The 24195-nt window shown below is 39.6% G+C and overlaps 1 protein-coding gene and 1 long non-coding RNA gene across 7 annotated transcripts in view; one reads left to right on the forward strand and one right to left on the reverse strand.

Moving 5' to 3' along the window:
- Positions 1-24195, reverse strand: part of LOC307021818 (uncharacterized protein) — a 49388-nt gene that overhangs the window by 20272 nt on the left and 4921 nt on the right. For 2 of the 5 annotated variants that reach the window (XM_079654289.1, XM_079654287.1), the window contains 21 exons: positions 23731-23802; positions 21576-23499; positions 21377-21469; positions 21186-21293; positions 20878-21034; positions 15622-15814; positions 14901-14963; positions 12406-14197; positions 12136-12216; positions 10709-11233; positions 10330-10403; positions 9826-9975; positions 9306-9466; positions 9059-9218; positions 8775-8969; positions 6861-7020; positions 6238-6302; positions 5898-6139; positions 4934-5102; positions 3216-3419; positions 1783-1933 (listed from right to left, as the gene is read on the reverse strand). In XM_079654289.1, coding sequence (XP_079510415.1) covers positions 1783-1933; positions 3216-3419; positions 4934-5102; positions 5898-6139; positions 6238-6302; positions 6861-7020; positions 8775-8969; positions 9059-9218; positions 9306-9466; positions 9826-9975; positions 10330-10403; positions 10709-11233; positions 12136-12216; positions 12406-14197; positions 14901-14963; positions 15622-15814; positions 20878-21034; positions 21186-21293; positions 21377-21469; positions 21576-23499; positions 23731-23802 — 6739 coding nt within the window. The remainder of the gene's footprint in view (positions 1-1782; positions 1934-3215; positions 3420-4933; positions 5103-5897; positions 6140-6237; positions 6303-6860; positions 7021-8774; positions 8970-9058; positions 9219-9305; positions 9467-9825; positions 9976-10329; positions 10404-10708; positions 11234-12135; positions 12217-12405; positions 14198-14900; positions 14964-15621; positions 15815-20877; positions 21035-21185; positions 21294-21376; positions 21470-21575; positions 23500-23730; positions 23803-24195) is intronic. The other 3 variants (XM_079654290.1, XM_079654291.1, XM_079654288.1) reach the window with 3 other exon arrangements.
- LOC307021824 lies at positions 10376-20869 on the forward strand. 2 transcript variants are annotated; one of them, XR_013803254.1, is made up of 4 exons: positions 10376-10513; positions 14715-14801; positions 15579-15657; positions 15749-20869. It is a non-coding gene; the product is annotated as an uncharacterized lncRNA (long non-coding RNA). The 2 variants fall into 2 exon arrangements; XR_013803255.1 differs by lacking the exon at positions 10376-10513 and having other exon boundaries at positions 14234-14801.

Here is a 24195-nt window from a genome sequence, read left to right on the forward strand (position 1 = left end):
CACCGTTCGTTTTTTCTCTTTTTCAAAGTCAAATTTCTCAACGTTTTTGAGCTAGTATTTTCCTGGAAAGTGTGTCGGAGTCGACTGGAAGTGATTGCCAATCGAGAAAACCTGACAATGGAGGCGACAGTGAAGAAAGAGGGATGAAAAACACAGGGGAAACGATGCATTGCCGCTGGCTGTAGTAATGTCAAGTCTGCCGAAGTGGCGATGTTTCTGTTCCCAAAAGATGAAGGTGAGCCTGGCTGGTGTCATTGTTTCGTAGATTCTTTGATTGATCATGATAAATAAAGGCCAGTGGTCGATTCGAGAGAGAGAGAAAGAGAGACTGACAGAGTTACAGGGTTGTTGTTAGCATCTGGTGCTAGCTCGGAGCTAACGGAGATTAGCTGTTTCAACAATAAGGAGAGGGAGAGTGCTCTCCTGTGGGACTGAGAGAGATAACGTCAGCTCAGGGAGATAAACTGTAGCCTAAGTTATCTCAGTGGGTTTGGTCATCTATGTAAACAAATATTTCCATCTATGTAATATTAGTTGTATAAAATAGGTTAAGAAATCCTTCCAATGTTTTTTGATTATTGAAATATATGTTTCATATGAGTGTTGAGAGCTGTATCCATAAATCTCTTAATGTTGCTCTCAAAGTGCACCAGATTGATCACTTTCCTCATCTATCCTGTCCGAAAAGCTGTCCAAATCAATCATTTCTCTCACACTAGTATCATTTTCCAGAGTCTCCGCCATGTTTACAATCGCAACTGGGTACATCTTGTGACGTCACAGCCACTATCGTCTGCAACTTCCGTTAGGCTCAGACGGCAAAATTAATAATTCATTAATTCATTAATTATGAATTATTAAAAAATATTTTAGCCATGAACAGGCACAATGATATGTAAGGAATGAAACTGCCATTTCATTTTGGCGCAAAAACATGCACTTCACTGGGCCTTTAAGTGCTTTGACAATAAATACATAAAAAAATGTCATCTGTGGAAGCCGTGGCGCTGTAAAAAGCATGACCAATAATCTGAGCCGGCCCGGCTAAAATAACTGGATGGCCTACCTGCCTGTCAGCCTTCCATCTGTGCACAAACTTATCTCGTGCCCTAATTGGGCATGAGCGCGTTTGTGTGTTGGAGGAGGGGCACTGTAGGAAGTCTGAAGGAAGGGGCAGATTTTTTTCGGTTCTAGCGCACTTGAGCTGGTTTCTCTATTCTTACCTACCCTACCTTTAAGTGGTCATAGATGATGGTCTACAGAGATTGCTTTCTGAATTCACTGGAAAGAACATTAGATGGGATAAGCAGTGTTAATAATAATGAGCTTTCACTCAAAAAGCGATCGGAAAAAGTTTCTGCTATTTTCTTAGAACATTAGGCTGGTAAATGCATCCCGTTGCTTGTCCTAAATGTGTGAACTTTTGTCAAAGCTCATCAATTATTCAGTTAAAAAGCTATACATTATAATTTAGCGCTAAAACAGGGGTTAAAATATACTGATAGAGGATAACCTTGATATTGGAAAAAATGCAATCTTGGTATCATGTTAATAATAAACATATGACATTATGACAATATTGTGTAAATATTCCAGTTTTCTTTCATTGCCAAATTCCTTATATTAGTTCTATGATAGTTATTAATTTGGCGAAAAGAGTCAAAATGCACAATAAACAAAGTTAAGATATGACTGGCAGCATTATTTCCTTGATAATTGTGAAGAGAAATTCCGATATCATGACAGCCATAGTCAAGCCAAAAAATAAACTGAGTGCAGTACCTGAGCCATTTGAAGACTGAGATCTGTGTACCATCATACATCTGTTGCTACAGAAGAAGTCCAACCAGCCCTCGTCGTTTTTATTTTCCACCATGTCCGATAACTGATGGGACGTCCGGCACATGGGGCAAAGCTCAGGCGTTTCAATTTTCTGTAAAGATGTGAAAGAGTAACAGCAGAGAAACAAAGTGAGCAAACATGCAGGATTGGATGGGAACCCTTATATTATATAAGCTGAAAATGTTTTGAAAATATTAAAATTCCTCTTTACTCCTTAAAGCAGTGGTTCTCAAATGGGGGTACGCGGACCCCTAGGGGTACGTTGGAGTACTGCAGAGGGTACGTGAGATTTATTTTATGTTAATGAGAAAAAAAAGAAGAAAAAAATAGATAAATATACCAGTTTTAGGAAAAGTAACGAAGTTTGAGAAGTGTGGGTTTTATATTAATAGACTACAGTTACACATATTTCAAAACGCTAAGTGTAATAACTGCAGTTGCCTCCCTGTCAGAATGACAAAGATCCTCAGTGAAGCTCAAGACCATGTTTCTCACTACATTGTAAGTACAACTTATTAAAAAGATCAGTTCAATGCAACGAATGTCGTCTTAGTGTTATTGCATGATGTTAAAATTGGTTTGCCATGAATTTAGTGATGGATGGTAACATTTGAAATGTAACATTTAAGTGTCTCTCAGTTACAATGTTGTTGTTTTAGTAAATCAGACACTGATGATGCAGCACTGTACCTCTTTATAGGCTTTTTTCCCCTAACAAATATTTTTTGCGCTGATCAGAGGGTACTTGGCTGAATTTTTCAAAGGGGGTACATGATTGAAAAAAGTTTGAGAATCACTGCCTTAAAGTATACAGTTTCTCAGTATTTGCTCTGTGTATTTGTATTTAAAACGCAGAACGTATTTTTAATACTGTGGATTCCCTTTTTCTTTTAAATAAGCCTTTTTCTTTTAATCAAAAGCTAACCTGATGTTTAAAAAACAAACTCCTGTGAATTAAAGTGGGCTTCCACTAACAAGAACCAAAACAAAAGATGATCATAGTAGTCCAAATAAAACTAATTAAATAATAATTTAAATGAAATATAGCTCAGTGAAGCTTTATATCTTTCGATGAACCACCAATCCGTTTAAATAATTAAAAACTTTATTTTTGTCTTACACTGGCTTATTTTCTAAATTTGTGGTTGGTTATTTATTTATTCATTCATTTATTTAGTCATTAAATCATAAATTATTTTCCAATTCATGCAACACAATTCAAACTAAATAAAGTAAATAACTTTGATAATTCACCTACTGACTCGTGCCGTTTGTATACAAACGGGAGTTGTAGATACTCCAACACTAGTTCCTCAATATTTACAGTGTCTTGGTCAAATGAATTGATGGTGATTTTGAAATGAATTCCTCACCCGTTTGAACTCGACCAGACATTCCTCACTGCAGATGGTCTTACTGCCGTCCTTCTCCTTCAGCAGGAACTGTTTGTCGGTGCTGATTGAGCTGCAGACACCACAGGTGTACAGTTGCAGGTCGTTTACTTTTTGGTAGTTGATGAGGCAGGCGTCGCTGCAAATTCTGCCGATCTTGCCATCCACCGTTAGCTTGAATTTGCTCTAGGGATGGCAAAAGAGCTTGTTGATTTATAGTATTTTTGAAATTGAGATTATTCAAAATAGAAAGCTACTACTATATTTTTCTGAATATCCTATGAACATTTTGCATTCCTCTGCTTAACAGACCTTATGGCTGCAAATAATGATTATTTTCACTATGCATTTATCTGCAGATTCTTCCCTTATCATACAGGCTATAAATGCCAGAAAGAAGTGAAAAACATTCATCCCAGTTTCTTTAAGTTATATTTTTAGGTCTCTTGAAATCTCCATATTATCCATCCATGCATCCATCCATCCATCTTCTCCCGCTTATCCGTGGTTGGGTCGCGGAGGTAGCAGTTCCAGCAGAGAGCCCCAAACGTTCCTTTCCCTGGCCACATCAACCAGCTCTGACTGGGGGATCCCAAGGCGCTCCCAGGCCAGCGAAGAGATATAATCCCTCCACCTGGTCCTAGGTCTACCCCTTGTTCTCCTCCCAGCTGGACGTGCCTGGAACACCTAGGGAGGCGCCCAGGTGGCATCCTTACTAGGTGCCCGAACCACCTCAACTGGCTCCTTTCGACGCGAAGGAGGAGCAGTTCAACTCCGAGTCCCTCCCGGATGACTGAACTTCTCACCTTATTCCTAAGGGAGACACCAGCCACCCTGCGGAGAAAACCCATCTCGGCCGCTTGTATCCACTATCTCGTTCTTTCGGTCGTGACCCATCCTTCATGACCATAGGTGATGGTAGGAGCTAAAATGGCCCGATAGACTGAGAACTTTGCCTTCTGGCTCAGCTCCCTTTTCGTCACAACCTTGCGGTAAAGCGACTGCACTGCCGCTCCCGCTGCTCCGATTCTCCGACACATCTCACGCTCCATTGTTCCCTCACTCGAGAACAAGACCCCGAGATACTTGAACTCCTTCACTTGGGGTAAGGACTCATTCCCTACTTGGAGTGGACAGTCCATCGGTTTCCTGCTGAGAACCATGGCCTCAGATTTGGAGTGCAAAATGCCTTTCTGACATTTTCGCATGAATATGTATTTTAAAATTTTTAAAAATCAACATGGCTCAAATGGCTGAGAGTGTACCAAGCTCTCAATTGAACAAGCTTCATCAACATATGTTCACAATGATCCCTTTCACTAACATTAAACATGATTTAGTAATCCATAATAACTTATGGAGCCCTGTGCTTACTTACATGGATGGTCATTTCTATATTATCCATACGGCTGAACTTGCTGGCATATTTATTTATTTATTATGATCATGGAAACCAAAAAGTAAATTCCATTTGCTCTACTGCTGCAAATACTTGTTGTGCTAGTATGAAAACTATTCAAAAAAGGGGAAAATAGTTCCCAACAAATGAGCCATTTACTGCAGTTTCAGTCAAGTTTGTCCATCTTGTCCTTAACATGTCATATCACAACATAAGACTGCACAATCCCCAGTGTAGTATATTAAAAAGGCATTGATGCAACTTAAAGTCAAACAAAAGAGTAAGTATATTTTTTTCTTACATAGACTTTTTGGAAGCACATCTTGCACTCTGAGAGAGGTGGAGGTTTGGGGGCCGCCAACCTCCGCTTGGAGTTGACAGAAGCGAGGCAGGCGTCACTGCACAAGTCCCTCAGAGTTCCTGAATCATCCACTGGACAACGAATCATTTTGCGAGGCCGCAGGATCACCCTGAAGGGGAGGAGATCAGGGTGGGATTTGTCAGTGTTGCATTGGGTGCTTTGCTTTCACACAGAAACCTTGTTTTTTTTATTTATGCATTTTCAGTCTCTTGAGTTGAAGGTGTTTGTTTGTTTTAAGAAGACATATAATGCTCATTTTCAGGTTTATAGTTGTATTTTATGCTTCTACTGTGACATGTTTAAATGCTTCAATGTTCAAAGAGGTCTTAATTTTTCTCTGCTGGCCAGCTCTGTTGTGATTTGTCAAACACTTAGAGATGTCCCGCCCCTTAGCCTATCACGTACAATGTATTGGAGCGCTAGCCAATAGAAGCGAGAGTGTCACATAGGGATGTCATTCTGTTGCGGAAGTAGAAAAGGATTCCAATGGAGGCGTTTGAGGCAGGGGGGGGGGGGGGGGGGGAGTGTGTAGGACAGTAACTCCCTTTGGAGGAGACACAGGGAATTTAACCTTTGCAGACCTTTTACTGTACTTGCACAAACACATAACAAGGCCTCTTTAAACATAAGCTCAAGATCTTCAATTTATAACCACACCTCACGGCCCAGAAGCTTGAACAAGGGAACGCTTTTTTAAATGTTTTCTCTTGAAGGAAACATAAATTGATTTTCCAAATACTATTAGATAATGTATACTAGACTATACAATAATACTATACTGTAGATAATGTATCATAACTGATGAACTTTTTTAGAACATTTGAATTTAGTACATTTTGTCTGTTTTATACAAATGCACACATACAGAGCAGAAACAGCATGTATAGAAATATCCAGGACTTACTGGAAGCAGTTGTAGCACGTTTTGGTGACAAATTTCATGTGGGGATGCTTTTTGGCGAGGCATTCTGGTGAGCAAAAACTCTCCTCGGAGCTCTTTGGCTTGTAAAGCGTCTCTCCCCGCTGCAGTGTCTTTCCACAGTTGCAACAAGCAACCGATGAACATTCAAAGAGGAGTGTAGTTATGACTTCTGCAGATGCATCATTTTCGCTTGCAGTGGAGGGCTCACTGATCTTTCCCTCTTCCTGTGGGACAACACACAGTTATGGTACTGTTACTTATCTAGGCTCAAATCAGACAAACTTTGTATTTACTATGAATTTCTTTTATGCAATATACTCACAGTATTTAATATTTGTTCTGACTGCTTGTCGCTTTTTTTCTTCCTCTGACGACAGCTTTTCTTTTCTGAAGCGTGAAATCAGAAACACATAACAACAATTATAAAACGCCCTGTAAATACAAAAGTTATCTTTAGCTTTTACACAGGAGTAGCCACAGTGGTTGACAATACATTAATAAACACATCAATCTGCTCACAACTACATCCTAGTCTGTTATAAACAATTATGAAAGGTTTATATATTAATTCAAATGTTATCAAGATTAAGATCAACATTTATTAATCCACGAGGGGGAATTCAGTCAGTAAAATTGGACATCCCGGATCATATTTTATTTGGGGATGCACCAATTGTGAAATTCTAGACCAATACCAATGCTCAAAATAATAATTTGGCAGATATAACCTTTAAAATGAAAGTTGTACTGCTTTTTTTTGTGGCACATATGGTTCTAGTTGCTGATCTTTCTCAGAATTAGTTCCACTTTTTCTTTAACTTTTTTGTAAAGAAACAACACATGGATGGCACACTATGCTAGTGTCTGGTTAAAATTAACTGAGCCCAACACACGACCAATACATTTAGCCAGTGCAAAATGAATAGAAAATGTATTCTCCAGCACCTTGAAGCTTGTTCTCATTTCCAGGCCACAGCTTGTACGACGCCACACATTGGCTGGAGCAGAAGAGCTTCACCATGTTCTCCTTGTTTTTGTAATCAAGCATTTCGGACATCGGGTGAGGAGTGTGGCACAAGATGCATTGGTGGGGTGTGTTGATTTTCTGCAGAATAAAGGGGAAAATGATTTAAAGTCTGAGATCAAACATCTCAGTGTCTTGCTTTGTGCCTTTAAAGAGCCTGTGAGTGTGACAGCATCCCAACAACTGTTGTGCAATGAAATATTGGGCTACTAGTCATCTCGAACCGTCAGTTTAAAAAAGAAGGTGCGATACCGTTCCGATAAATATCAATAATTTCGAACATCCTGGGGAAATTCCTTCGACTCATTTTGAAGTTTTGGGGGAAGCCGGAAGTGACGTCAATGCGGGAACGCTTCACTGTGCGGCGAGAGAGCCAAACACGGACAAAGTGTGTTGTCATGCGTAGAAATTGTGAATTACTGAGTTTAGGCACGTTAATAACGTTTTAATGAAGTTGACTACAGTATATTCATATTTGTCAGTGCTTTCATGTCAATTCGGCGAACATAAACATAAATGATTGTGGTGAAGATGATGATTAAATTAGGATTACAAATTGGTAGTGAGAGCTCCTGAATTTCCTCCCGTAGGATGCGATATAAAAACAAATCAATTATTTTTGTAGTTGTAAACTCAAGTGGATTAAACTACATTTATTAGTGCTTTCATGTCAATTCGGCCAACATATGATACTTTAAATGATCGTGAGGATGATGATTTAAAAATCGTTTGTTTGAGCTGGTCTGCATTTCCTGATGAGAAAACAAACCGATGCTTTTTGTAGTTGTAGTACACCAACATGGATTAAACGTGTGTTTTTTTTTACCACAATGTTGGGGAAATTAATGAATAAAATGCACGGATTATTATTATTATTATTATTATTCCCACTCCGATCGGGACACTAGGTCCACCGTTTCCCCGCAGCGAGGCTCCCCCCGTTGACAGTTTACGTGGGCTGGGCTGGGTGCAGTGGCGGACTGGCCATCGGGACGAATCCCGATGGGCCGGTACCGAAGTGGGCCGGTCGGATAAGTCACTAGCACATCCCCCACTCCCCCCGTTGACAATTTACTAGCGGTACCGAAGTGGGCCGGTCGAGAGTCCCGGGATGATTTTTAGTCCCAGTCCACCACTGGCTACATGACCGTATGATCGCCCATATTGACGCACCTAATTCCTAAGCTTCTAACAGATACAACATAGACCGATCCTTCAGCCGCATATGAGCTCTCAGACACTTTCAAAATTAAACAGTTTTAGCTGTCTGAGCTTGCTGCTGTGTGCGCCATCGTGCGTTTACATCAGGTTTACATTCAGATACTGGGATACTGAACGGTGCAGCTGGAGCGCTGTGCCCGCAATGACGTCACACATAATTTGGCGGGACTTGAAGAATCCCCGAGAAGATCCAGAAAATGGTCAACATTGAAGGGCAGATTAATGGTTATCAAAGTACAAATATCCAAAATCAGTTCAGTAACGGTTTTCAAGGGGACAATATTTACTCAAATTGATGGGTTTGGATGATGGGGGAAAATCGTGTCACAGGCTCTTTAAGGTCCATTTTATTTTCAAATTTTTTATAATCATATTTGAAAGAGTAGTGGGTTTTAAGTGCTGGTATTGATGTTTTTAAGTGGCTATATTTGCTGCTGTCCTCATCCAGAGCTGTACATTTCTTAGCTCCTTTCTCTTTCTCCAAACTGGGGCCCAGCCAACATCATCTACCCTTACATATAGGAATATGGATAAATACCTCATCAAACCCTGCAAACAAACATCCAAACTTTATCAATTGAAGTAAGGTTTTTTCTTTTCTCTTTCTTTTGCACCTCTATGAACTGGCGCAGACAGTTCTCACTGCAGATGGTCTTGGTCTCCTTATCCACCTCCAGCTTCAGAGGTCTGTTGCGGCAGGTGGAGCTGCAGATCTCACAGACGGCCTTAATCTCCCCGAGGAAACCCTCCAGGCAGGAGTTGCTGCAGAACGTGTGGACACCTTCATTCAGGGTTAACTTGCAGGTGGTCTGAGGAGGATAATGATAAAGAGCCGTCAATACGACAAAAACATTATGGTTACAATAAAACTAATTTTAAAAAATGTTTTTTTGCTTACAGTGCAGGATTTGTTGCACATGCTGCAGAGCTGCTGTGGTGTTTGGGTGCATACAGGGTTGGACTTAAAGGAGATGAGGCAGGTGGGACAGCAGAAGTCCTTTATAGTTCCTTTAGTGTCCACTGCAGCCATGATGAGGTCCAGAGGCTTTGATATCGCCCTGACACAACGAGGAAAACAGGTACAAAAAATGTGAGTACTAAAACATTATTTTCTGTTTTAAAGTCGTGTTTTTTAACAGACTCACTTGAGGCAGTGGTGACAGGACTTGGTGTCTGGTTTGTTGTTAGGGAATATTTCAAAAAGGCAGTTTTTGGAGCAGAAGACATCTGTGAATCCCTTCTTCTGGTAAGCTGTTTGGCCCTTCATCATGCTTTTCTTGCAGTAGGAGCAGTTCATCTGCGTCGCCTGAGATGTGAGTGAACATGACAAAAAGTACCTGCTTTGTTTGACTGTAGTTTGTTGGGCAAGGTTTAAACACATACATGCTAATCAAGCAAAAGTATAACAAAATACCTGGCATTTAAGTGAGAACTGCATTAACTTTATACAACATAGAAAGGTATCTAGAATACTATTTAGAATGAACCTGTATATTATTGAGAAATTTGAGAGAAGTTCCCAATGTTTGCACTTTTACAACACAACTGTTCTTACAAACAAGACAATTAATAAGATAAATCTTAAAAAAAATATATATTTTGCTCCGAGGATTCCATAAAGGAGTGTTGTTTCTAAAATCATGATTATACTATATATGCGTTTACCTTTGCAAAGCTCGGCTTGTCTCTGACGTTTTTGGATGTAGAGTTTGTTTGCTTGTTTTCCTCATGGATGGACGGATCTTTCACTGGCGATTTGACGGAGTTACAATCAGAGGGTAATTGGGAAATGTGGACTGAAGTCTGAAACTTTTCCTAGGACAAAACATAACAACAAATAACAATATTGCCAAATGGGGAAACTGTGGCTCTTGTTATGCAAATGATAACACTTTGTTAAAAGAGAAAATAAGGTTTTATGAGACTTTTCAAATGTGTCATTCATAATTTCTTACTACATAGGCTACAGTTTTAGCAATCTACACCCAGCCATGGGTGTACAATAGACACCCATTACAAAAAAAGAGTGATGTGGTTGCCAACATTGCGTATATAAAGAATGTATTTAATGTATTAGTATTGTAGTAGTAATAGTAGTAGTAGCAATGTATTTAATTCATACTTCAAACAAGATTTTGAGAATGAAAACGAAAAAAAGTGGATACTCACAATGTCAAGTTTGGGGATTAATATCTTCACTTTTTTCATTCCAGCAACTGCAGCTAATAATTTGTTCTTCTTTTCTATAAAAAAAAGGGAACACAAAGTAAGTGTAAAACCATTTAAATGTTACAGTCCACATGCTTCTTTACAGACATTCATGGTCCCCAGAGGATGAAGCTTACTCACTAAGGTAATTCATTTTCCCTTTGCTTATCCCTGGACTTAATTGCAAATAATAAGCCAAGTTTAAAACTTATTCAATAAATAGTCTGACATTTATTTTAGAAGGATAGGCACAACATTTGGTTTGGACATTACTGGTTCCTAGATTATGTATCCTTCTTAACGACTTTGTTGGTTTAAGAGATCTCTGGTTACATTTTACCTGCATTTATGAAGTCAGGGGAACTCCTGATATCCACATCCATGTTGTTTGCTGTATCACCTTCCATTGTCTCTTCAAGCTCTGCATCCGTTGCGCGATTGTTAAGTGAACAATTGTTCTTCTGACTATCACTGCTGTCATTGTCCTGCTCCGTCACATCTGTTATCAAAGGCGTCGTTCCACGTTCTTCATAATTTTCCTCATTTCTGACAGTATCTTCATCTGTGTCCATGTCAAAGTCTGCATTCATGTCACCATCACTGAAAGACATGTGTGTAGCATCCTCGTTGGTAGGAGACATGGTCTTCTCAGGTGTGATAACAGCAGAGCTCTCAGGCATCTTCTTTGACCGGTCATCCTTCTCTGTGTTCTCTGAAAACAGAGAAGGATGACATTTTCGGATGACATTTTCCACATCGCTCATCTCAGAAGAATCACTGTCCAGCCTCTTTTTCGAGGCTCGCCTACGTTTCTTTTGGAAAGGAATTGTTTTGGTTTCAGAAGAGTCTTTTGTGAATGGAAGACCTAGAGGAGATACATTTGAGAGAACATTATGAAAACTTGTATTATTCACTATTTACTTATTCCTTTCCTCCTTTTGTCCTTGAACAAATCATGATCTCAAAAACAAATGACACATTCAGTATTCCATATCCTGTATAAAATGATACATCTGCGCTCCTCAGTGCAACAGGCTGAAACCAAAAGTCATGGACAAAAGGTCAGCAAAACTTGTGCTAGATATAAATGGTTTAATATTCATAAGAACTGGAGCCCCGATTTCATTTGTGGGAAATTAGAACAATATGGTATATATGGATAAAATACATCTGTTTCATCTTACTTTTTCATGAATTATGAAATAAAAATGTGTAATACTACATAAAAAACATATTGCATTTAAAACAAGACCTCAGTGAGTAAAAACAAGGAACCAAACTAGGGCTGTCAGTCGATTAAAATATTTAAATCGCATGATGTCCTGTCCATAGTTAATCGCAAATTAATCGCACATTTTTTATCTGTTTTAAATGTACCTTAGAGGAATATTGTGTAATACTCTTATAAACATATGAGTGGTCAAATATGCTTTATGCAAATGCTTGTTTATTATGATTGGAACAATGACAAATATTCTCCAAAATATTTTCAATATAACAACCTGGAACCTCTCTCTCTCTTACACACTCTCTTAGTCTACTTCTTTGCACTGAGCCAGTTACTCAAACAGACATGCCTGTTTACAGTTGTCGGCAAAATGCCGACAACTGTAACAGTACTGACGGTAATCTTGTGCCAGTGAATGCTATTGTAATGATGCTTTCTAACAGCTTAAATCCCACAGAAAACGTCTGCATGGAAAAACTATTCTGAATTACAGATGAGTATTGGAGTTAACAGTAGGAGAGTTTGTGTGTACTACGTACTTCGCAGCAGAAGAGAACTTTCTGATTCTTCATTGTCCTCCTCAGCATCAATGTTCTTGGAGTTGTCCAGCTCTAATTCATCTGCAAAGGAAAACAAGATACATATTGTGGTACCACTAGGACTAGGTGATTTAGATTATCAATTCATGACATTATTCCAAAGATTTATATTTTTTAATTGAATAATCAGTTAAAGGCTTCTGTCTACTGAAGCAAAAAAACACGAAAAAGCCAAATAGGGCTTCTTTAAGTAATGAGCTGAACACATACCTGGAATGTCAATTTCCTTGAGTGATTTGCCTTCATATCTTTCAAGAGATCCATCCTCCACTGCTGACAGGAGCACTGAGATTTTTGCAATGTCAGCAGCTGCGTCTGGCGTCTGATAGTACTCTCTGTCAGTCTGAATGTCGCGGCCCAACTGTTTGGCTAGCTGACCAAGCTCGTCATTTGTGAGGCTGACAATCTGGAAAACTTTGGCAATATGTTTATGGAAAAGTGCAAAGCGAAGGTGTGACGAGTTCTTTACACCACAGCGAGCTGCAAAACTGGTGGCGAGGCGATGTCCCTGGTAGAAGCTTTTATGTGAGCCATCCGGTCTTGAGAATAAGAAGGGATTTTCTGTATGTACACCACATGCCTCTCTCTTGTTCTCAAGCAGGATTAGTGCAGTGATCAATTTAGGGGTCAATGTAGCAGTAACTTTTTGGCCACCAATGGTCTTAACGTTTATCTTCACGGTGTGGTTGGACAACATTTTTTCAAACTTTGACTGGCTAGCAGAATCGTCTTTATGAATCTCTGTCTGGTCCTGTTCAAGGAATGACTTGAGCGTTGCTTTTGAAACTACTGCCATATTTTTGTTTAAGACTGACACTTCTGCAGATGTCACCCTCATAAGTGCAGTGTTGACCGAAGAGCTTTCATGCATTGTCAGACTTTGAACCGCCAAAGCTGCCGTCTTCTGTATCCACTGATAGAAAAGCTGCACATCATGTATGAATGGTATTGTTGCTATATTGTTTGCACCTGATCTCAGTGGGACAAAGTTCCATTCTTTCTCACACAGTTGTATGAATTTCTGTGCTTCAAGGATCTTCTCTGTATCAGCATTCTCTTTCCAAGCTGTGGCAAAGCTAATATCAGCAATTTTCTTAAGCGAATTTCCTAAATCATTCATGAGAGTTGGTTTTTCACAGGACATGGTTTCTTCATTGAAGCCACTGAGCTCTCTCACTGCTTCAACGACTTTGCTGAAGTTTTGCAGTTTAGTAGCATCTTCCAAGCTACATATCGACTTTTTCTTCAATGCTAACAGGAGTCGTCCAATTTGTCTCAGCCTCAATTTGACACAACTGTATGTTTTTGCTGTTGTTTCCTTCCTGGGGTACATAACCTGTGCCAGCTGCAGTAGTAAGGGACTATTCCAGATTTCATATGAAATGTCATCCCTCTTCAGTGTTTTTAACAACTTCCTCACAGCTGATGAGATTTGTTTGGGGTCTGTTGACTCCGCAGCAGCTGAAACTTGTGTCCTTTTACGTATCTGAGGATCTGAGGACTTCTTTGCAGAACAGTTGGGCATATGTCGCTTAAGTTTCTCACGAACAAATATGTTCTTACAGTACAGACAGGCTGCATAGGTTTGAGTAGGGGTGGGAATGCTTGGTCTCCTTCTCACTTTAAGTTCTCCACAGCGAGTCTTCAAAACCTCTTGATTGTGTTTTTTATTTCCTCTGTCACGTAACTCATTCAGTAGAGCTTTTCGTTGTTTGGAGTTTCTGCGTAGTTTTAACACTGCAGCTATATTAGGCTCTTCATTTCTATGGGTAAAAAGGTGCCGAGAAATTTTAGTCTGAGCTGCCCCGCAAACGTAACAATAATTGTTTTTGGTGAATGAGGGGTCTTTGAGCTCTTCATCAGAGCTTGAATCAGTGTTGTCCTGCTGCCTGGTGTGTGGGGCATCAACGTGTTCTTCAAAGCTCTGCTTTTCAGAAGACGGCACGTATTCTTCGTCACAGCAGGATGCTGCAGAACTGAAGGATCCTGCTGACTCCTCAGCCTGGAAATATTTAAAACAAAACATTTAGTAATTCCCCACTATGCCATAAGAGCACAGCCTTAGACTCATATATTCTACTCTTAACATTGTTAAGCTTGTTTTGTTTTCCTTTTTCTCTTTGAAATAAACTGGAGCAATCTAAGATGTTCTTGTGCTGCTTTCTAGTTCGGTAATTCTAAGACAGATTTATGCTTGATAACAATGGTTTAACAGGAGTCCAGCTGCAGAAAATAACAGCATAGGTTTGGAGTTATAGTTCAGCACTAGAGCACTCATTCATATCACCACCTCAAGCATAGACTGATGAAATACACCCGATTAAGCAGTATTGCACTTTGATTATATTAGAGTCTTATTCACTACTACAACCACCTTAATATTGTCATCACGGCCAATAATCTCCCATGGCATCAGAAAATTGCAGAAGAAAACACAAAGCACTAGGGATGCATCAATTTAACATTAGTACAAGTGGCAGTTGTTTTCTCTTTGTGTTGTTTTTTGTGGTCTTACTCAGACAATAGCAGCAGATTCTTTGAAGAAGCCTCTGGATATACACACCATCCTGCCATGGTGTGAAAGCTTTGACTTGTGCCATGAAAATGTACGTCCAAATCAGCATTGCAATGCTTTGTGTTTTTTTTGTACTGTCGGTCGGACATATTTACCATGTGTTTATAAGGATAATACATCAAACACTTACATCCTCAGATGAAGATTCTTCAGCATTTAGATCCGTTTCAGGTGTATTCTGTTCACTGCATTCCTGTAAAAATTGAGCTTTGAGTTTTATTCTATTAGACATTGGTGAAATTGTCATGATTAGCATTTTATTTTTTAGTTATAGTCTTCTCGAACAGTGGTTCTCAACTTGTCAGGCCCCAGGACCCATTTTTTCCTTTGTCAATAAATCGAGACCTGACATTTCCATAACCACTCAAATCTATTCAACAAAAAATCGTGCTGTAATATATACGCTTTTCAGCATACAATATCGAAAAAACATCAGCAAATATGTTTTATTGAGAAGATGATCACTACGTGACAGAAGTTTTCAAAAGCGTTTATGGTCTCCGGTACTTACAGTCCAACGCGTAATTCATGCACAGAGTTAGAAAATCGGGCCTTCAAAATAAAAGTTAAGACTTTTTTCCCAAAAAAAGAAATTCAATTTTTTTTTTCTCTCACACATCTGCAACCCACCAGTTGAGAACCACTGATCTAGAACATGTTTTGTGAGGTCACAATAACCTTAGACCACAGAATTGTAATGCAAAATGTGTATAATATCCCTCCAGGTTCTCCTGAGATAAAGTCTTCAAGAGAATGGGAGGGATAAACAATATATGGATAACTTAAAGACATATGGCCTTTCTCCTAGGCTGTCACCACTGTTGAGGCACAAACAAAGATTATAAACCTACCCTTGGGCGCCACGGATAAGAGGAGTCTCCATAATTGTAAGTTATCTCCTCGCCTGAAGATATTGCTGTCACGGTGAACAGGCACAGGTGTGGTTTTCCCTCATAGACAATTTTCTTCATTTCACAGTTTGGCCTTATATGATCGTCATTCACGAGTCTCCCGAGGGTCCCATCTTCATTCAAAGCTGTAATGCTAGAAAGAAAAATATTCTTAATGATACTAAAACCACAGACAAAATATATTTTGTACAATATTGACTGGGCTCGATTTGTGACAGATTGTTAGATACTTTATGATTTCATTATTAGCAACTTACACCTGATGCACTCCAACAACTCAGTTTTGCAGGTGAATTAAGCCATTTAAAATTCTACCTATCTAACTTTTTCAAATGTACACTGACATGGTAGCCTGATGTTGAAATATACAGGGATTCTTGAGATGAGGGACAAAACATGTCCGCGAGATAAAAGTCATTGTAATTCTTAAAATGTGTTTAAAAAATGTCCAATAATTGGATTAAACAATAAAACAAGAACTTATTTATACCACAAAATGTGAATTAATGCTTTTTTACACATATATTTTATTTTACATCACCTAGTGTGCTGCCTGAACCTAAAAATACCCTTGTCCGAAAGCAAGTTCCATGACTTTACAATACTTAAATAATTGTTAAAAGTCAAATAAAACAAACACAATAGCTACTGTGATCATGTATTTTAAGTAATTATTCAAACTATATAGAAATGTACAATTTAAAAAATATATTTAGGTACTTTTTACGTGATTGAAATCGCGTCCGGAGTTTCTGTCAACACCATAAGATTTTTCTAAAAATGCAAAAAAACAGGAATTATATTGGCCAACTCACACTCTAAGAACCCCTTTTCCACTTCCTGTTTGGTGGACATGCCATGAGGCCACTGCTCTGGTAAGTAAATATTTCTCATATTTTTCCTTAATTATCTTCTTTTACAAAACCAGCTATGTCACAACCATAGAGTGTCAACACCATGGTTGATAAAATTCAAGGTTTATGTGATTTTATTAAGAAATACAAGTTTAATCTAACTTTATTGTTGAGGCCACTAGCAGCTAGTGATAAACAAGATGGCTTCTGCAAAGAAATCACATGTTATGATGAAAAATTGAAGAATTCGTCAACTCCGTAAGACTCCATCAGACGTCAACTCCGTAAGAAATGTTGTCTTATGGAGTTGACCACTTACCTTATAGTGTTGACAAATGGGATTTAAATGTATCATTTGCCCATTTAATTCAATTGTATACATTAATCATGTAGTTGTATTACTTCCTATTTTAATAATATATCTTCTGTGCATTTAACATTTAATGAATATCATCATTTCTGTTGTAATGCTGAATTCAGTCTGTATGTAGTCTGTGTGTGTGTGTGTGTGTGTGTGTGTGTGTGTGTGTGTGTGTGTGTGTGTGTGTGTGTGTGTGTGTGTGTGTGTGTGTGTGTGTTCCTGTCTGTGTGTGTGTGTCTCTGTGTGTGTGCTCCTGTCTGTGTGTGTGTGCTCCTGTCTGTGTGTGTCTTCCTTACTAACTACAACATTGTACATTTGTACATTTCAGACTAGAATGGCAAAAGGGAAGCTTTCAGTAGAGGAGCGAAGGAGAAGGAACACAGAGTATCAAAAAAAATGGAGGGAGAAACTTCACAGCCAGCCAGAGATAAAAGAGGAGTTTCTGAGAAAGGAAACGGAAAGATGGGCAAATAGAGTGAAAGATGGAAAAGTAAAGACCATCTCTGATCTGCGCAAAAGAACAGTACGGAGGAGAAGGAAGGTCTGGAAACAAGCACAAAGAGAATCAAGGGAGCGTAGGAAGAAAGCACAGGAGATTCAGCAGAGTCTGAACACCCCACCAGAGAGTCCTTTGGACATTAGTTTTGAGCAACCAAGCAGTAGTAGGCAACTACTTGCTGGAGAAAGATTGAGAAACACAACAAGACAAAGGCATTACAGAGAGATTAAGGCACTTAAAGGCAAACTGGAAAAGGTGCAGAAAGACAAGGACAAGCTTAGGAAGAGATTGAAACGCGGGAAGTTAGATTCATGTCAAAGCACAGAAGATTCACCTCGGACCCAAACACAGTCTATGCTTCAAGGAAGCAAACTCAGAAACCCTTTAATCAGGAAAACACTACTCTTCCACCATGTTTTGAGTAAAGCGCTAAACAAAAATGTACACCACGCTCAGAGAAGAGGCAAGCTCACACCACGGCATCCACACATTACATTGTCTGGCAAAATCCTCAAAAAGTATCGCCTGATGCATCAGGTTCGTGAATTTGGCCTTAGCTACAAAACACTCAGAGAAAACACTCCAATCCAAAGAAAGCCCAGTTACCTCCAGACGATCTCCTCAGTGGTTCACACATTTTTTGAAAACAATGCAAGAATCACGACAGACAAGCAAGACACCATCACAAGAAAAAAAGTGAAACGTCAAAGGATGGTAATGACAGACACAATGCAGAATCTCCACCAGTCATTTACTGAGCAAAACCCCAGCATTCGCCTGAGTTATTCCTCTTTCTGTGCACTACGTCCCTTCTACATAACACCACCCAAAACCTCAGATCGAAACACTTGTCAGTGCCAGATCCATGAAAACGCCAAGCTCATGCTTGATGTTTTGAAATCTTTCCAGGCTGTGTCAACCAGCAAGCTTAAAGAGAGTTTTCAGCTTGTCTGTTGTTCTCCACCAAGTGAATCGTGTCTATTGCGCACCTGTGCAAGATGCCTTCACAAATCATCAAGTCTGCCTTTAGAGCAAGGGGAAACAAAAGTGGACTGGAAGCAGTGGGAACGGGTCGAAGAGCAAACAGAGGATGGAGTTCACTTTCACACCAGACTACAGAAACGTACGGGTACTCTGTCGGAGCTGATGGATCTCTACCAAGACAAATTAAGAAACGAAACAACCACCCATGTCCATCTTGTTCAAAATCAATCCAAAGAGTACCGAAACATGATTGAAAATTGCAATGAAAGAACAGTGATTGTGCATGTCGACTTCTCTGAAGCCTGGAAATGTAAATACAGCTCCGAAGTACAATCCTGCCACTATGGCCAAAATCTCCCACTGATAACGCTCCATACAGGCATGTTTTACACCAAGCAAGAAAAACAAGCTTTTTGCACAATTTCCGAGTCCAAGCGCCAAGACGCAGCAGCAATATGGACCTACATGGATGAAGTTCTGAAGGACATTCATACCAGATTCCCCCACATTGACACAATTCACTTTTGGTCTGATGGTCCAAGTAAACAATACAAAAACAAAAATAATTTTCTCCTCCTCTCCACCATCCCTCCTCGACTGGGGTTCAAGAATGTAACATGGAACTTCTTCCCTACATCCCACGGAAAGGGCGCCCCAGATGGTATTGGGGCAACAGTTAAGCGGTGTGCTGACAGAATGGTTCTTGGAGGAGTGGACATCGTCAATGGCATGACTTTTCATCAGCTTGTGTCCAGCAGGCTAAATGGAGTCCACCTACACTATGTCAGCACTGATGATTTCCTGGCTTATGATGCTGTCCTCCCCCAGTCCCTACGACCCATCTCAGGAACAAGAAAGGTTCATCAAGTGGTAGCTCGGGGCAATACGATCTACTGTAGGCATAGTTCATGCTTTTGTAATGAGCCACAAATCTGCCGCTGTTTTAATCCAGTTGCACACCACCACAATCCAGTTGCACACCACACCACACCACACACACCACAGCATGCAGATGAGCATCGGGCTGTTCAGAGTCCTCTTGCCATGTTAGTGGAGGCAATGGAGGAGGAGCCGACCACAGCACCTGAGGGCTTAATGTCAGCAGTGGGGCCGAGTGACATCAACACAGAGGATTGGCTTGCTGTGGTTTATGACTACAATTGGTGGCTGGCTAAAGTGCTTAAAACAGATCAAGAACACGGGGATGTTCAAGTGGATTTTTTCCAGCCTCATGGGCCATGTAGTCGTTTCCAAAGGAAACAAGGGTGCCAGGATGTCTGCTATGTTCCATCTACTGACATCATAGTCAAAATTCACCCATCATTACCAGTCCGCACAAGCCGCACAAGGGATATCTACCAGCTCTCCTCAGAGGTCATGGACTTCCTAGATGAGGACCTTTTCAATCGGTTGTTGCCAGGTGTTTAAATTCATGCCATGATATAAGATGAGTTCAAGATTTACAGAGAATTTTCCATTTCCAAAGGCTGAATTAATTAACATTCTTAATGTTTTTCTCCATGATCTGTAAATTTGATGAGTTTATGGACTGTTCAAGAGATCCAATATGAGTTTATGGACTGTTCAAGAGATCAGATATGAGTTTATGGACTTTTCAAGAGATCCGATATGCCTACTGCCAAGTTCCTGTTTTTAAAGTGGGTGTGAGTGCAAAAATAAGGATTGATATTAAATGGCCTTTTATCCTGAAATGTTGAAAAGTTGAGTTTTTGAAGTTCAATGGCCATGTTAAATGAAGTTATCTCCAGTTCTCTTCTAATTCGTCAACACCGTAAGATGTGCGTCAACACCGTAAACAGCTGGTCAACTCCATAAGATGAGTTTTCTGTTCATTTTTGTTTTTAAAAAGATATTTTATTACATTTTCTCACATTATCTCAATAAAAACACTGCATTTCCTAAATAAATATGTAATTTCTGTATTGCTGACTAACATTGTTTGTTTTTGAGATTAAAAAATAAATGTGTTCATGTATATTTCCCCAGTTATAATAATTGGCAGCTTGATAATATATATATTTTAAAGTAATAGTATTAGTTTAAAAACATGGATTGAATAACACAGATTAAAATAACCCCCAGTAGTCAAAATAACTGCAATAAGTTTATTCAAAATACATATTTCTATGTTTCTTTGTGTCTTACGGTGTTGACAAAATCCCAGGCTTGTCCAGCAAACATGAAAAAAATGTTTAAAATGTTAAACCTGGGAGATTGTATTTCAACAGCATCAAAAGGCCAGCACCTGGGACAAATATAATATATAGATATATTTTGGAAAAATCAACATTTTATTTTTAGAAATTAAAAACCCATTTTGTCCCTTGTCTCAAGAATCCCACTACACATATACACTTGTTGATAAATCAATGTTTAACTTGATAACATCAATATTTTCTGATCAAAAGCCAAAATATAGATTTTTTTTTTACGAGTCCCCTCCTTAACGGAGAAATCTGAAAAAGAAGTAAACTCACCGCCAGTCTCTTCCGATCCATGAGAAGTCAAATGAATAGTTTTTCAAAGTGTCACCACACTTTTTTTTCCTGGTTTCTTTGCGACGGGAGATGTTCCCACGATACTCAACAACAAAGGTGGATGGTTCAATGGATTCATTTGTAAACACACCCCTCCCTATAAAAGCAACAATAAAAAGGAAATTCCATGTTCCATCCAATTATTGACCAACAAATTCAGTAAGAGTTATTGTGCAGGGCTCATCCTATAGTGCGCCGGTCTCTCTTTAGGACTCCCCGTTAGCTAAAAAGGAATACACTAAACAAACCTTTAATGGGGTCAATAAGCCGTTCCTCCAGGAAGGGTTTGTCTCCGCATGTCTTTATGTGCTCAAGGGCGTCTTGCTCAGGAGTCAGGCCTTGTTGTTCCGCAGCATCTAGAAACGTTATGCGTTTGATCAATTTCTGTGTTATTTGGGAGATGAAAGTATGAATAAAACGGAAACATTTGACAACATACCCTTCCACTGAAGGAAAACATCTGATTCTTTAAAGTACTCAACACCATCATCACTTTCAGAGTTGTCCTGCTCCGTATCTGACTCCAATTCATCTTGAATAAAAGGCAAGATATAATTAGTTATATGGTTATTTGTAGTTTTAAAAGAGTTCTTTCTCAGCCACTGGCAGAAACAAACAGTATAACACTGGATGCCTACCTCCAATCTCAATTTCATCCAGAGATGTTCCTTTGAATCTTTCAAGAGTACCCTTTTCCATTGCCAGAAGAAGTTTTGCTATTTTTGCAAGTTCCAAGGCTGCCTCTGGCGAACGATAATAGTCCCTGTCGGCCCGGATGTCCTGACTCAACAGTTTAGAGAGGTCATTGAGCTCGTCGCTCTCCAGGTTGAGAATCTGGAAGATTCTTGCAAGGTGCATTTGAAGATGTAACGACGTGAGATGTAATGGGTACTTTGCACCACACAGACCTGAAAAGAAATTCATGCAGCTCTTTCCAGAGTGGGTGCTTGTGGGAGAAGAATTAGGCTTTGCAAACACGAAAGGATTGTCTTTGTGTACGCCACATGCTTTTCTCTTGCTCACAAGCAGATTTATTGCACTGACCATTTCAGAGGTCAACAAGGCAGCAATGTTTTGGCCTCTCCTGCTCCGAACATTTATCCTGATGAAGTGTTTGGACAACCCTTGGGTAGAGTCGTCTCTTTCCTGGAATGTCTCCAGTGTCATTTTTGAAACCTCGGGTGCACATTTGCTTAAGACTGATGCTTGTGCGAGGGTTACTCTGCAAAGTGCATTGTAAACCTGTGGGCTTTCATACTTTTCTATGCTTTCACTGGCAGAAGCTGATGTTGTTTCTAGGTTCATGTAGAACATCTGCACATCTTGTGTGAAGGGTATGGTACATGGATTGTTTCCTTTTCGTCCACCCAACGAAGGTCGGGCTGTTTGGGCCACAAGTTCACACCATTCATTTTCAAACAGTTTCAAGAATGCTTTTGCGTCCTTCAACATCTGCTCATTACTATTACTTTCAGCGAGGACAATTGTGCAGATTTTTTTCAGTGACTGTCCAATTTTCAAAGGAAGACTTTGTATGTTATAGCTCTGCATCTTTTTATCAAAACCAGCGAGGTCTTTGACAGCCTCTACAACTTTGTAAAAATGTTTTGGTTTGATAGCATCCTCAAAGCTTAATATCGACATTTCGAACAATGCCAACAAAAGTCTTCCCATTTCTCGCAGACTGCTTCTTATTTTTTCATATTTCTTCTGGTTATTTCCATACTTCTTGATCAGATTCTGTGCCAGCTGTATAAGAAGAAAATCATTTACAACTGCAGATGAGATCTCATCAAGTTTCATAGTTGAGAGCAACTTCCACACATCAGCTGTAATTTCTTTGGAGAACGGTGACTCTGAAAGAGCAGTTTCAATTAAGACTTTTGCCCTGCCGTCCTTTGTGGAGTATGGCGTTGTCCTAGAAGGACATCTGGATACGTGCCTCCACAAAGCATTACGTAAATACATGCATTTACAATGAATACAGTGCACATGGGTTTTGGAAGTGATCGCACTGGTGGTAGGTCGTCTTTTCAGTTTTAACTCTCCACTGTTGTCCTTTAACACCCCTTGGTTATGTTGATAATTTCCCCTGTTACGAAATTCACTAAATAACTCTTTTCGTTTCTTGGAAGTCTTCGGTAATGACTTAGCTTCAGCGATTTCAGGAACTTCCTTAGCATGCTTTAAGAGATGGCGAGAAATTTTAGTATGACCTTTACCGCAGACATAACAATAGTTTTTATTGGGACTAGAACCTCTTTTGGGTTTTGGTCTAGCCTTCCTGGATTTGGAGTCTCCATTCCTGTCGAGTTCCTCAGGGTTGAAAGCAGAGTCGTCTTCTTGCTGGCTGCAAGAAGCATTATCTGGTTGCAGCATAGAGGTCCCCATCATCTCCTGAGAAGAGTCTAGATCTGCAAAAGCTGAATTGTCCATGAAATCCAGCTGGTGGTTCATATTGGTAAAACTGTCACTGCCATGACTTGTTCGACTGTCAGGAAGTTCAAAGTCATCATCATCAGAGCTGGAATTGTCCGAGCTTGAAGCTGACGAGTCCTCATTCTGAAAATAGAGTACAAGCAAGGCATTTTATATAAAACAGTAGATAACTTGCATAAGCACAAACTCATATACACAAAAACACATGGAAACATATGTAATCTACTGCTTTACCACTAGAAAACAGACAGCCCAAAGTTTATATCTGACAGTAAGTGTCAGATGTGTGTGAAAGCAGTATACATGCTGCTAATAAAGTGGTACAGTATTATTTTTAGATAGTCTTTTATATACCCTTTCATTCCTTGGTGTTGATGTAGTAGCGTGAATGCCTGAGTAGGAAGTACTCGATCCATCGTAGGACGCCTGCATAGGTTAAATGCCATAGAAAAGTAATGTGGACATTTGACACAGGGATTACCTGGAGTGGAGTCATTGTCTACTGCCTGAATTAATACAAACCAGGTGTTGGCAAGATGCGTGGAGGCCCTACGTTTTCAACATTTCAAATGGAATGCCTTTACCAAATGTATTTTTTATATATTCAAAGCTTCTAGGGAAGTTTCGAATTAAGCTTTGAATATCTGCATATTATGATGGGGTGCTTGAATTTTGACTTGAGCCGTCCCTTATAGATACACTCTTTTTACGTTAGTGAGCCGGATCATTTGGCTCGGCTCTCTAATGGCGCGTTTCCACTGCAGCGCGGAGCTCGCTTTAAGCGTGCCGAGCCGTGCAGGGCCCGTTTTTGGTTGCGTT

The sequence above is a fragment of the Notothenia rossii genome, assembly GCF_949606895.1.
Source record: "Notothenia rossii genome assembly, chromosome: 10".
Lineage (NCBI taxonomy): Eukaryota > Metazoa > Chordata > Actinopteri > Perciformes > Nototheniidae > Notothenia > Notothenia rossii.